General features: G+C 39.1%; 1 protein-coding gene across 2 annotated transcripts in view; it reads right to left on the reverse strand.

Annotated features, from left to right (window-relative positions):
• Positions 1-15298, reverse strand: part of SMAD1 (SMAD family member 1) — a 48153-nt gene continuing 32855 nt past the window's right edge. For both annotated transcript variants that reach the window (XM_026087544.1, XM_026087543.1), the window contains exons 3-7: positions 12753-13010; positions 9825-9941; positions 5729-5950; positions 3369-3625; positions 1-1417 (exon numbers count right to left, since the gene is read on the reverse strand). In XM_026087544.1, coding sequence (XP_025943329.1) covers positions 1274-1417; positions 3369-3625; positions 5729-5950; positions 9825-9941; positions 12753-13010 — 998 coding nt within the window. In that variant the 3' untranslated portion in view covers positions 1-1273. The remainder of the gene's footprint in view (positions 1418-3368; positions 3626-5728; positions 5951-9824; positions 9942-12752; positions 13011-15298) is intronic.

Here is a 15298-nt window from a genome sequence, read left to right on the forward strand (position 1 = left end):
TAAGCAGTAACAACAGGTTTTATTCAAAACTTCCAGTAAAGAGGACCCACTAGTTTTGGGATAAAGGTACTTAGAAGTACTACAGCTTACGTAAATATAAAAGATCAGAGAGAAGAAAATAAACCAAGCAGTAAAGAAAAAAGAAAAGTTAAAAATATATATATTTTTAAAAGTTTGAAATAGACCCATACCGGGATTTTGAAGTCCTCCAAACAATTAACAGTTACTAGGTTTGGCAAAACAAGATTCTCTTACAAAATTAAAAGCCTACTTCTGTTACATAAACTGTATAAAACTGCTCAATAGTTAAAGAGCATACTGTACAATTTTGTCTTGAAATACATAGAGCTGCAGCCTTTGAACTGCAGGAATTAATCATTTTGTCCTCTTCACAGGTAAAAGAATTAACCAGCTGCTCAATTGTTTTGAAGGGAAAGGAAGAGGCAAAAATAATCAAAATTAACAAGTTGAAGCCACTATAAAAAAAATGAAATGCACAGCAAAACTCAGACCTCAGTTTAAACTAACAAGCTATGTTTACAATATATTCTACATTTCAGTTGCCATTTTCCCTTCCCACTCCCACCTCCCCCCACTCAAATATTCCTAACTCCTTTATGGTCTAAATCTAATTAATTTCTAAACTTTCAGATACACCATACATACATTTAGCAAAAAACAAACCTAACATTCTTACAGCAGTATAGTCAGGACACAATTTCAGAAAGATTATTACACAGTTATTGAGATTAAACAGTATTTTTTTTTCTTTCAAGAGAACAGCAACCATCAGCTAGACAAATGGTTTTAAAATGTACTGTAGAAAGCCTGCAGAAAGCAGACTTCACCAACATGGGCTTGTAGCCCCAGAGGACACAGGGGAAAAAAAAAAAAAAACAGTGAACACTGAACATATGGAAGAAAGAGAATCTCAGAGTGCCAACTACAGGAAAATCCTTTGGGAACTCAGTCTGACAGATTGTGTTTTTGGCTTGGTTGTCCCTGTTACACTAAGCCCTGAAAATCAACTTTGCAATAGAATATTACAATGTAAACTAAAATTCTTGATACCAACAGTATGTCAAAGGGATTTATTTATTTATTTATTTATTTAGGAATCCAACAGTTGGTCACAGAAGTCAAGTATTTTCATGGCTCTTATTCAGCTGTTACCATTTGGGTGGGGGGGGCAGGGGGGGAAGTGTGTCTGACTCATGTCCTTCAAGTACATGCAAGGCTCAATTGTTTCCAAAACGCAGGAGCTCGGAACCTTTTAAGACACTGAAGAAATAGGATTATGAGGAGAGCCCATCTGAGTAAGTACTTTATCCAGCCACTGAAGGGGACCATGAAGGTGTATCTCTATCCAGCATGGAGTGCTCGTTACATCTTGGCGATGATATTCAGCTCCCCAACCCTGGAAACAGAATCATAAGCGGGGAAAGAAAAAAAAAATCACCTTATTTTATAATATCAAGTACATGAGAAGCATACTTCAATTGTCTTCTTTCTTACCGAAATTACTTAGCTTCCAACAGTGATTACCACTGGGGTTACAAAAGACCCTTGATGTACCAACTATTATCACATTTCAACAACAAATTTTAAGTAAAAAAATAATTTAAAATTTGGAAGAAGTGACATTTTGAGATCTCTTGGAACTCAAGTTTTTACATTCTCAAAGAAATAACTGGTGGCAGTGCAAAACTTCCCCATGCCTCACTGCCAAGTTGCATGATGTCCCCTAAAGACTCTGAAGAGGGGGACAATGAAGAAGTTGTCTCTGTCAAAACCAAAAATAGAGCAGACTGGGAAAAAGTGCTGCCAAACAGATCAATAAATTAAAAAACAACAGGTCATAGACTGACACGGAAGTGGGTGTGAAGCTTCTGTCTGACAAGAGCAAAGCATCTTTTGCAGGATGGACAAGATAAACCAGAAACATTGGCATTTCTTTTTGGAGAAACAAGGCATGGTCATTCCCCAATAGGCTATTTCCCAAGCTGGGACAAGTGCTGATAGGTTTTCTTTCAGCTCATACCCAAATTGACTACAATAATTATCAAGGATATAAGCAGACATTTATACAACATTCAAAATCATTTTGTAAGTGAACCCCAGGGTGGGGGAGGGAAACTGGAGACAACAGTAAGAAGATAACTGCAGTTACAGTTTGCTCTACATTAATCTCTAATGAAGGAGTTACTCAGCTCCCAGCGTAGCTGGCAGCAACTCTAACTGCTGTGCAGTGCAACATCCAGCGCAGAGGAGGCCCTGTGCAACTGTCAGACAACATACTGTACCACTTTACAGGATGTATAGCCTATAAGCAACCTTCTCCAGTGTAGGAGCCTTGCCCTAACACACACGCTGGAAGTTTCTATCTCCCTATCTGCTCTCAAGAAGAGCACTTCAGCATATTACCTGTGGTGTTTGACTTGTTTCAGATACATGACCAGCCCTTTTATATCATTGCATATGTTGAAGCTCATGGCCACCCTAACAAATCATGACTACTATCCTTACATGCGCTGTAGAATAGAAAGGTATGTGTATTATTCCCAGTAATTGCTGCAACTCCTAATTTGGGAGCTGCTGGTCAAGACAGATTTAGAGGATTACGCTATCTATGCTCCAGCAAATGCTGTAGTCACCTACATTGCAGTCCCAGCTCACCTCTCAAAAAATGCCAGCCAGGAACAGAAGCATGAAATTCAGCAGGACTTCTTACAGAACAGGAGATGGGCACAGACTAACAGTGTCATTTAAAAGGGCAAGAGCTGATGCTACGTAACTGATTGGTGACTTTTCTGCTTTTAGGCCAGGTAATTAACCATTTAACTCTTTCCAAAATGTAGTTGTACTGTATTAAGCCATACGCCCCCAAAATTAAAAAGACAAGCCCCACAGTTCCAGAGTAATTATGCAAATAATTATATATATATTTTTTTATATATACACAAAATTATATTTATATATATATATACACACACACATTTAAATACAAGTATTCAACCGAATCAATATGGTAAAAATAGAGGCAATACAAGGAAGTTGAAATAGTTAACAGACATGATGGAAACACTTCACAAAGTGACTAGCGAGATATCTGAAGAAACACCTTCGGGAAGTCACCTCAGTTTTAAACATCTGTGCGTTAATAGAAGGTTTTTTTTTTTTTTTCCATGAAGATGACTTCACATCTTTAAGATTTGTCTTACACATAAAGAACATTATTCTGTAAATATTTAAATTTAATGGTCATTAACAGGTTGATGCAGAGAGGCAACAGACCATTCAAAATCACCATATTAAGAAAGAATAATTTATTTTGCTTACAGAATATGCTCAAGCAAGTTTTCACATACCTTTACAAAACTCATACGGAGAGTGCACATCTTAGTAAGCTCATACACTGTCTCAAAGCCATGGTTCACTGACTGAGCCAAAAGCTGAGCAAACTCTTGATTATTGAAAATCTTCAAACTGCAGCCACTAGGAATTTTGCACACAGTAGTTGGATGGAAACCATGATGGTAGTTGCAGTTCCGACTTTGCACAAAAATACTGCTGTCACTAAGGCATTCAGCATACACTTCTCCTCCAACATAATAGAGATGAACACCTGGGAGGAAAAAGTTGATGCTAGGAGGTCAGATGAATTCAGACCGCATATCTATTTTTCATGCTCGGACTTCGTAGAGATACCTTTTTGCTTAAAGAGATAAACATTAATTACATATCAGACCATCATCGGTCTGTTTTAACACTTGATTTTTACTTATCTGTTTCATCACTAAGTGATTTTAAAGGAGCATGTGTATGTACGTGCGTAAGAAAAATCAGTAACTGCTGCAATTAAACATGCTGCATATTCAGCAACAACAAACCAGCAAGTACTGCAGTAGTTCTGATGCTGTACATTGGATGACTTGACCACCTGAAGTTTGGTCTCATTATATTTATATGAGCAACAAATGGGAATGCAGGAGGAGAGAGCAGAAAACTACTGCACGCTTTGCAAATACTAGAACAGTCCTGAGCAGGTTTCTCTGGAAAAGTCCTGAATATCAGTCTGGCTAGCATGAATTTTTTAGACTCATTGTAAACCTTTAACACCAGGAAGCTGGCAAAAGAAAAGTGTTCACATACCTTAAACGTTTAAACGTATCCCTGAAATGAGGGTAAACACCAAATTTACAACCCTCTCCCCTCCTACTTTCTGCTCCCTCCCCAACAGAATGGCATAAGATACAGGGAACCTCTGTGGATATTCACTGTTAGTAGGACTCAATTTCAAAGGCTTTGAAAAAGCATGAAAATTTGCCTATTTTGTTTAAAAATGGTTTATTTGCTGTTTAAGCCATTTGCCTCCCACAATGTCAGGAGTCAAAAGTGAACACAGAATTTGAAAACTAAACTGAATTAAGTCAGATAGCTTTGACTGTGCTCTGTCATTTAAAATTTTGCTGGTGACCATGCGTGTGCATGTGTGGGTACACATATACCCCTATCTGATCAGCAAAACAATTTCTGGCTATGCCTGCAAGATCATGCACATTTCCTGAAGACTAACAGTTTTATGTCATCATTAACTGTGCACATTTACTTATTCAACAGCCTCCTGCTTTTTCTACTCTAATTTGGTGCATATACAGTTAAGTGCTTCAGTAGGACTTTGCTTGCAGCTGGGTTACTTTTGCATTTTTAAAGGAAAAATGAATGATGTGTTAAATAAATAACCCAATGCTTGGTACGAAGGATGGAGAGGAAAAGAAGGAACAAGTATTAGGTCTTGAGTGGCACAGCACAGCTGTGATACACTGCTGAGAACTGCACAAGTCCTCATGTAGAGGAAAGTTTTCCAGGCTAAAGGCTAAAACTTGAAGACCTAACTCTTCCCTTCAGTTTCAATTCCCTCCTCCTCTAAGGAAGAGGAGGATACTTCATTAACTGGTACTTATAACCACTGCTTGGACCCTGAACTGTTTCAGAAAATCCAGAACTTATTAATAATGTAAACACTTTAAAAAAAATTAGTCTGGCAGGAATGACCCATTGTAGGGGGCAATGTAAGTTCTGCATGTCATCTGCATGATAGGCAGGTCCTCAGAAGAGGATTTTATTAAATCAGATATGAATCTTTTGCAGGACATTGTCACAGCCATCAAAGAGAAGATAAGCACAGAATTCCCACTGAAAGAATCGCCAGCCTGTGAAAGAAGTCTCTCTAAGATGCATTTGCAAAAACTGTTTCAGCAGGCTGTCTCTCTAAATAGATGTTAGAATAGTTAACTTATGCTGGAAGTAAGGATAGCTAAAAATTTTGTGTGCTAAGAACTATTGTTAGGATTTACATACGTACGAATAATCAAAATAAATCAGGACATTTCATTAAACAAACTGCCTTAAGTTCTTAGTAATAGTCTTCAGGCAAATAAAAATTGATTAGGGATAAAAGCTTCCTGTAATTACACAACAGGTAAGAACAATACTTTGCTTATAACACTTGGCCAGAAAATTATGTATTTACCAATGTTCTAATAAGCACTTATCGCATGCATTAGGAAGATCAGCCTGCCCTGGAGGCTGTCATCCAAGACTGTCATGTTGAGGGGAGGAAGAAAAAAATAAATAAAAATCAGCCAACCCACAAACCAAAAACAACCAACCTTACCTGCCCCCATCCCAAAACCCCAGAACTTCAACACACAGATCTAAAACTCACCTTTGCCAATATGCCGCCTTGTATTCTCAATGGTGGAATTCCGATTAACGTTAGAGAGCAGCCCAAGGCAAAATCTGTTTTTGTTGTTGGACGGATCAGTGAAGCCATCGACCAGCACGCTTGTGGAAGAAGCGTGGAAGGCCTCCCCAACACGGTTATTGAGCTCATAATAGACGATGGAGCACCAGTGCTTCGGCTCTTCGTAAGCAACCGCCTGAACATCTGCAAAGCAACCAAGGAAGCGTTACAGTCTAACGGCACTAGAATACAGGCCTTACATTTAAAGAGTCATAAACCTACAGATTTTGGCTTAAGATCACTGAAAGATGATCTGGATAAGCAATTGCAGTTAAATGAAGGCTCTTCTGTCTTCAGTTATTTTTTGACTTCTTCAGAACCACAGACATACGAGAAAGCAATTTTACATCAACGTTACTCGCACAAGACTTGCAAAAGAAAAAAAAGATGGCACTAGGTACCCACAAAAACGTGCATGAAGCTCCCAAGCACATACCAGCAGTACCCCTCTATCCCTGCTGCATTTTCTGCAACATACTATGGTGTAAACTAGACAGCAGAGAAATGCTGCAATTATACAGCTCAACTTTCTTTCCAATCTAGTAAATTAACTGAAGTTAATCTAGTTAATCTAGTAAATTAACTGAAGTTAATTTACTTCAGTTCATTTTACTCAGCCACCAAATTAAAAGCAATTACTGCACATACTGCAGAGTTCTACACTGCCAGGGAGAAACAGCAGGAAACAATTGCACAAGAGCTCACTGTAACTTTGGGTACCAAGAAGTATAGCAAGAGGGTTTAAATACACAGCCAATCTTTCAGCATTCAGAGCATACACAGATCTTTCTCGTGGGCTTTTGGGGGGGAAGGGCAAGACGACTTCCAAACCAAAAACAGATTGATGTTTGTCTGCAGAACATGCACGAGGTAGAGCTTAAATGTGAATATACACTACTTGGGAGCTGAGGCTGAACAAGGGCATAGTGTACAGAATCCCAACGATTACGCTGGAATAAAGAGCGGATGAAGCCAAAGAAGGTATTATTTTATGAGAACCTTTTGTTCGTCAAGTACTAGCAAATACAAAATCTTAAATTGTTCATTACCAAAACAATTATTTGTTGAGTAATAGCAAGGATTTCTCACAACTTTTCCAGATTCTGCTAACAACAACCTCCTCCTCAACAAGTCCTTACCGAAGCTGCAAACACTGCAGAACACCAGCAGGAAATTCATGGTTCCTAACTTCTGTATATCAAGCCCTGGAAACACATGGAAGTCTTGAGGTAACACTTGTGACTCTGCACTGGGAATTTTTTCTTCTGATGATACAGAAGGTCTTTACTAAAAAGAGTTTCACAGTGGGTGTCCAACAGCAGCATAAGCCTCTTTAGATGTCTCCACCCAGCGTGTATTCTTTCAAGTGCCAAGCACAGCTACAAATTATTAAACTGCCTCCAAATAAAAGGAGGCTAGTGAAGGGATGTGGTTGCTTTATGTGGTTTCTTTTAAATGAAGGATACTATTTCCTTGATTAGCCTAGCACAGTTGGACTTGCTGCTGAGATACCAACTTTGCAGATTAAAGCTATAACTACAGGCCAAAGTGCTAAAATGAAAGCAAGATTAGTATTATGGGAAAACTTGTTTCTCTGGCCAGAGAACTCCTTCTCCCAACCCCAAGTCTCAGTCACCTAAGACCAATGCTCATATTTTCCTTTGTTCACAGAACATACTGTCATGATTTTTCTGACAAGAGCAGAATGAAAAACACTCCCCCCAACCAGAATTGCACAGCAGATACAGAAGGTGGCGAACAACAGAAAGCAGAATAACACATCCTAGATCACTGTGCAAAACTTCCAGCATTATGTCCACAGCTGATCAACAACTTGCTTAAAACACCAGCAGAGAGGAGCTGATACCATAACATTTTCTATCCTTTCAGATCATTCATTGTAAAAATCAGCCATAAATTATTAGTAAGAGGTTATTATACTTTCAATTCACGTGAAGATGCCAGCAATTATCAAAACTGCAGCTTTGCCCCAGTTCTCAAAGTCAGGCAAAAATCTTGCCAGCTGGCCATTCTTCCAGAATGAATCATATCTCTCTCACACAGATTTCATACGAACTTCCTTACATTTGCTTTAAGTAATGCAGAGCAGGTGCGTTTAGTCTCTCCATTCCCAGCACGGGCCAACAATGGAAATTACCCAACTTCATTGACAGGATGCAGCTTGTTAAGTCAAATCTCTTAAGACTAACAAATCACCATGAAGAACATGCTTCTAAAAGCTTGCAACAAAAACGCTGCAGTCACTTTACAGTAAAAACTGTTCTTGAACAACCTGCAGCAGATTTTTAAGGAGCACTATTACCACATACGTATACGAATAAGAAACACGTAGAGGCATGGTATACAGAGAGAAGCAACATATCTTCTTTTTACTGAAGGGACACAGAGATAAAAATCCATTGTACTAAACTACTAGGAGGGAAAAGTACTAATAGACACGATTTTCAATTTTGGAATGGTTGCATGTTAAAAAGCAAGAAGAAAAACATAAACCAATTTTTTTGTTATTAACTCACATGTAATAGAAAAATCCTATAGTAGTAGATTTTCTAAGAAGGKAAAAACAAAAACATACAAAGGTCTGCAGTCAGGCATAAGCATTAATAAATGTACTTTAGGCCTCCAGCAGCAGCAAGGACTATATACACACACACACAGAGTGTATTGGATCAGCAAAAACTGGACATGCTACAGATGGGGTTTATCACATGCAAAACTCATTCCATACAGAGAGTAAACAGGTTACCACAGAAGCTATCCAAATTGTTTTAAGAGGGCAAATATATTTCCTGAAAACAGACATTAAGCTTAGCAACAAAATGAGTACAAAATCAAACAATAGTTAAATTGTTCATATGCTTGTAATCTTTATAATCATTCTGGTGCAGCACTCAGCTCGCTGCTCTTTCTTGGCATGGTCCATAGCTGTGTAAGCTTATGTGTTCTCTGAAGGGACTATTTCTCACAGTGTGATGAATGCGCTAAATCTTTTATTCAGCAGTCGCGGCTGGCTGCAAAGGCTTTCAAAAGCAGCGTGTAAAAAGATGTCTGTGTCATAGTACATAAAACAAAAGGATTTTTTTTAATACAGATTTTAGTCTGTAGCAATGCCACCTCATGCAGATAGGTCTCAATTCTGGACCATGTGCCATCATTGCATGACCCAAAGACGAAGGAGAAAGGGGAGAGAGGGTGGAACAACAACAAAACAATACAAAAAAAAAAGCCCAAGCCCTTATCACCAGGAGAAGGGGTAACTATTCAAAGCAGAGTATACTCTTTAAGGACTGAAATCTAGAATTCAGGACTAAAACATTTTAACATAATGAGAAAAGACAATTTTATAGGAGGTATTGTCTCAGAAGAAAAAATATGGATACTCCAGCTGCTCATATGAAATGTCTGTGGGCTTTACATAAGTGAAGGTATTAGCATCCATCTTCTGTTCAAGTCTTCATTTGGAGAGCTATACATGAACATACATACAGTCATCCATAATTCAGTAGGCACTATATAGCATTAACTGCAGTGTCTCAATAAATCAATGTAATCATAAGAGGTAAAGAGATTCTCTTCCCTGCATATGTTTAATTTCTGCATCACATGCAGAAATGCACAGCATCATAGGAATTCTTTCATTTCAGTAATTATCGGATGTTTCAGATACAAAACACATAAAAATGACTTTGGTCATGACTTGGTTGGGAATAAGACAGTGACAAAACCCACATATTTTACATTTTAAGAGTCATGTGATAACTTCTTGTCCTAAATATATATTTACTTTTATATATTTTTTAATCTTCAGATTTATTTCACCCCTTACAATGACACAAAATAACTACATAGCTGTTTTTTTTTCTTTTCTACAGCCAAAAAATTTCCATGAACAACATGTATCCAATATTAATACTCAACTATTAAAAACATCCCAGAAGTTCTGAAAGTTTTTTACCCTTAAGAAGCAAAGCAGAAAATGAGAAGGAACTGTTTTTACCTCCTCTGTGTATGTCAGGGTGCATTGCAGGTACCATCATGTTGGTATCCATTGGCTGGGAGGTATCRTGTGTCATCTGATCTTCCGGAGGCAGGTAAGCAGGAGGGGGCGTATCAGCTAAATATAGAAAAGGCAGAGATACACAAGTCCTTTCCTCTCTTTAAAGTACATATACATACTCACATAAACAGTTTTAGCCTAGAAATGCTTCCAGCCTGACTCAGCTATAAACTTCCACCCACCAGAAATCTGAGAAAGCCACCATGGACCTTGACTCAGGAAAGCAAAGAATTACTGTGCATATTAAGTGCAACTGCAATAAAAACAAGTCAATTCCCCCCCATCAAGACACAAAGGAAGGCTTAGCTACATTTGCAGCCCACACTTTTTGCTGGTTGAAAATGTCACATAGATATTAAAGCACACAGAGCTCTCCGGATCAGGCCAGAAGTAAATATTGAGCAGGGTAAATGTGAACAGAATTTGAAACAAAGTCCTCAGTCCCAGCTTTATTGTTTCCAACGTGATTCCATCAGCAAAGTATGCAAAAATCCCAGATATATCCATGACTTTATTAATACCACTGCAAAATATTAGCTCTATTTCCATAGGTAAGTAGCAGTGAAAAGTATTTAAGCATCCAAATCCTACAGGAGTAACCTTCTGGATCAGGATTTTATTTGCCAGTGTCCTTTCATGTCTCTTAATAGCTGCGCTGAGCAGTTAAGAATTGAATCACTAGTATAAAACTGTGCACTATAACCATACTCACTAAAGCACTGCCATTGCCTTTGAGCCCTGTTTGAACACTACATGGGTACTTGCACTGCCCTCCAGCTGTCCAGTTCACTTCTGGGAAAGCTTCCCAAATAACTTCCTAGAAGCTGGAGGAAGATGCCAACATCACTGTTTCCCAACACTTCAGAAGATGCTTTCCTCCAAATCAATTGCACAAAGATACATGCAAAAGAGAGAAACCCTTGCCTGATGCCTACAAGCTTTTGCTGCTAAAATCCGGGATTCGATTGTCACCGTTCTCTCTCTGGTGAACATGGCTGCTGCTCATCCCATATTTATTTCTATTACTGAGAGGATGAACTACAAACTACCACAGCAAATAAGAAGGGACCTCCAAAACCCTGAAAACCAAAACAGCAACAACAAAAGCTAGGAGAACCGTATCACTGCTTTGAAAGCTAATTGTTTTGCAGGGGCTTTTTGGCCTCTTTTGGTTTGTTTGTTTGTTTTTGTTTTTCTTTCTTTTTTTTTAAAGAAAACACAAGCTAATGAAATGTATTAACTGCTTATTATTTGGGACATATGCTGTTGAGAGCTTTGTGTCTAACGCTGGCGAGTACATTACCAATTCTTTTTTCCCTTTTCCTGCTTGATCATACAGGTGATACCTCCCTTGGATGGGAGGGCAGCAGGGAAAGACATGGATGACAGCAGGACTGCATTACAGGCCTAACAGTTGGCACTGGAGTTTAAAAGTCTCATGCTTTACTAAGCCTTAGACAATTGTGTATGTGCAAACACAATGTTAGTGATGCACAAATAGGGAAATGAGACTGTAAGGCCAGAGGCAACAAATTAGCCAGGATCTGGAAAGTTTTCAAGATCTCTGGATAACTCCTTTTTCTTTTTTTTTGTATTTTCCAAATTGGCCTCCTCTTCCCCTGCTAGCAAAAGATGGAAAACTGTCCAGAGCTAAGCATCAAGGAAACTAGTATCTTAACTCTCCTTTAGTTCAATTTCTTCCCTGCAGCTGCTGACTCCTTCTTTACAGGGATGAAAACTGAACAGACTGCTCAAAGTTCACGTGAACTTCTACAAACCAGTGTTCAGGAAGACCTTCTCGTTAGAGAAGGCTGTATCTCTGCCTGCTGGAAGAGCCTTAATCATACTCACCATGCTTTCTTAAAAACACAGTAGCAAAGACAGCTGTTTTTGCTGTAACTTTTTGCCCTGCCCACCTTCCCCCCCCCTTTTTTTTTTTTAAAAGAAAACGCAATACGTAGACTCTTCTTCCTTCCCTCCTGCCTCTGCAAGTTCAGTAGTATTCACTCACAAGYGAAAAAATTTTAAGAGAAACAACTACAGCAGCAGGAATCTATGAATGTTAATTTTACATAATAGAAAACACATTTTCACAAGTCTGCCACTCTGTTTACGTGCACCCTTTATCAGCCTTGAAGAAAGCACGCAATAGAACATCAGTAAATATTTGTATAGAGTCCTTCTCCTAGCATTTAGATCAAGGGATCTCTCACAAGCYGTTTCTGCAGTATTTTTATCCATCTACAAGTAAAGACAAAAAAACCCAAAAAAMCAAAAAGAAACATGGCTTCATGGAATTGCTATAGACAGCAGTCAACAAAAAAGAAAGGTTGTTATTTCTTTGACTTTAGGAAGCAAAACAGTCTGAAGATTTCTTTTCAGGGCCTTAAGGGACTGTTTTACAGTTGAAGTATATTTGTTTCTTGAGATTACATCATTATTTGAATAAATTTTATCAAGTACAGTAGCATGATCCCCTTGAGAAACATCCTTCTTCCACAGAGCTATAACCTTGTGCTGAATTTATGATGATCTCTTTCCTAAGCAAGAATGATCTGTGGCATTATTCATTATTCACTATTACATTAGTTCTCCAAAAAACACACCTGATTTTGTATCCCTGCCCCCACCACCCAAAAAGTTTTACTTGAACATTTTACTTGTGCTTGAAAGAGGAAAAATATTAAAAACCCTTAGTATTATTACTAGACAAACCCATTACTTAGTCTTATTACCTAACAACTTTCGACTCACCACTGAACATAGGTGTTGGCTGATAATCCAGTATAATTAAGCAAAAGAATCATGATACCTGTGATGTCCAACCACATTCTCACTTCACAAACAAATAACAGAAGATGAACATACCTGGCATCTGGAAAGGACTTCCCGGGTCTGAGCTGGCAGGAGAATGCGGATAGGTGCTGCTGCCGCTTCCTGGCGAGTTTGGATAGCTGCTGTTTGGCGAGTGGGGGAACGGGTGACTATTGGGTTGCTGAAAAGAGTCCGGGAAAGTAGCGTTGTGTGGCATGTGGGGCTCATTTTGTCCCAAGTTGCGGAACTGAGCCAAGAGGCTGTGCTGAGGGTTGTATTCACTGTGTCTTGGCACCAGCACTGGAGGAAGCACTGAAAAGGAGGTGGAGGGAGAAAAAGGAACAAGCCACAGCATTAGAGTCAGTCCTTAAGAACTAGGCTACACAGGGAAAAAACGTTCCCTGTCCCCTAAGGCATACTCACATGTACCATAAAAACGAGGTAGTCAAACCTAGGAACACATGTCTAAGCAAGAACTGTTTCCTCGTATCCAGTTACTGCATAGCTTGAATTCACAGTGATGGTGCTAGCTACCTGGCTTGCCAGCTAGGAGCTTGTTTGCACAGAGGGCCAGAGAAGAAGAGTCAAGAACAAACTGCAATTCTATGTGTTAGTTTTATTCTCACAAAGAAATGCTGTGAAGTACTGTTATATTACAATGCTGACACGCAGTTCATTTTACCGCACTTGTGATCCTGCTAATCATGTAATGGCCTGTAACCCAAAACCTTGCTAATAAGGACAGATTTTTTTTCTGAAGACAATACTAATACTATTTAGGCCGTGAACTGAGCCTGGTCCCAACAGCTGTAATTTTATTTTTAACCTAGACAATGTTCTTACAAGTTCAGATTGAGAAAGTTATTAACCCTTCAAGTCAGTTTACAAAACTGCAATTTAAACAAAATTCTGTAGTTAAAAGAAAAAATTAACAACTGTGCAGCTCCAACTATATGCTACTATGGGATCAGAGAAACACATGCTAGAAACTACTGGTTTCACCACACTCCCAAGGCCTCCTCACCAGAGGGAAACAAAGGTCTCTTTTTAGCCGAGAATATGAATGTGATACCAGATACACTAAGATAAAAGAATCAGCTCTTTTTCCAGCGCTTCAGTTTCTATCTTTGAATGCCTCACAGCAAAGGCTGAGCTACTCAGAAGATTAAAAGCTGGTCTTGTTATAGATTGAGATTTTTTGGGTGATGGGGGGGGGAAGGGGGGGAAGGGCAGGGAGAGGGAGATCCATGCACTCCCAAGTGGGAGTGAAACAGAAAGTTATTCTCCTCCATTTCTGCCCCCCCCATCCACTGCCTCTTCTTCCCACCTCCACAGCTGAGAGAACCAGATCTCCAAAGTCTCCTGTGAGAGCCTGCCGGCTTCGAAGAGCTGCCTTTGAGGGAAGGTGCAGAAAAGCAAAAAGCAATGAAAGCAAGGTACCCAGGCTAACTACCACTCCTCCCTCCAGAGACTCCTGCACTCTCCCACAAGCCTGGCGGCTACGCAGGAGGGGAACAGGACCACGGACACCTGACGAGCCTCTGCAGACATCACTGTATCACCTACGCTAACCAAGGTGCTACACGTTGTTCCAGTCCACTGGGGCACTTTTTCTCTTCTTTGCTCATACAGAAGCACTCAGATGCTTGAGTATCCAGGAGTCTAAGGTAACCCCTAAATTGTTCTACGCATAGAACAGGCCTAAGGTCTAGGTCCACATTTTAAATGGATACAAAAAGATGCCACACACAAAATACTCTCTCTGTTTTGAAAGCAAGCCACACATTAGCTAAAAAAGTAGTTTTTCTTTTTCCTTTCTTTTTTTTTTTTTAATATATGCATAAGAGAGAGAAATTAATCCAACAGAGTTTTTCTCACCAGTGGTATTAATGTACAGAAAGTTTGATCCCACAAACCTTCCTTGAACACACACTGAAAAACAACAACAAAAAAAACCCCACTACTGAAAGTAAAGCTGCCTGTTGGAATCAGAATCAAGTTTTAAAGATTTCATCCAATTTCTCAGATTCTCAGAGCAGCTCCACCGAGTTTCCAATGAATCTTAAATATTTGAGGCAGATGTCATTTCTAAGTAGACTTGCTTAAGTATGGAACAGTTAACTATCTCCACTTCACAAGGAATACTCAAAGCTCCTAACTATGGCATTTTCTGAAACAGAACACATCCATCTACCATACTATAGAAGTTCACTCAATTGCAAAGCACCATCAGAGAAGCTGCATCTCTCTCAGCTACACTGACTGTCTCTTGCCTTTAATGCGACTATTGCCATAGGTCACCGGAAAAAGCAATACAAAACAGATAGTCAGCATTCAGGTTGACATCACATATCCTGTCATCTGCAACACAGCAAATGTCAAACCCAATCTCTCTAAATATTAGGATCCCTCAGAATTAAACRTGTTCTGTGAAACCTAACAGTTCTTTCCCAGTTAATTCATACAATACGTTAATTGTCATAGCAAACATTTGCTGGCCTAATAAATTACAAGTGAAAAAACAATGAGATCATGCATTAAAAAGTATTTTCCCTTTCCTGTCTTTATGAGTCTTCCTCACTTTTCTGAGCTTTAAAACA

Source organism: Apteryx rowi, unplaced genomic scaffold, assembly GCF_003343035.1.
Source record: "Apteryx rowi isolate R43461 unplaced genomic scaffold, aptRow1 scaffold_72, whole genome shotgun sequence".
Lineage (NCBI taxonomy): Eukaryota > Metazoa > Chordata > Aves > Apterygiformes > Apterygidae > Apteryx > Apteryx rowi.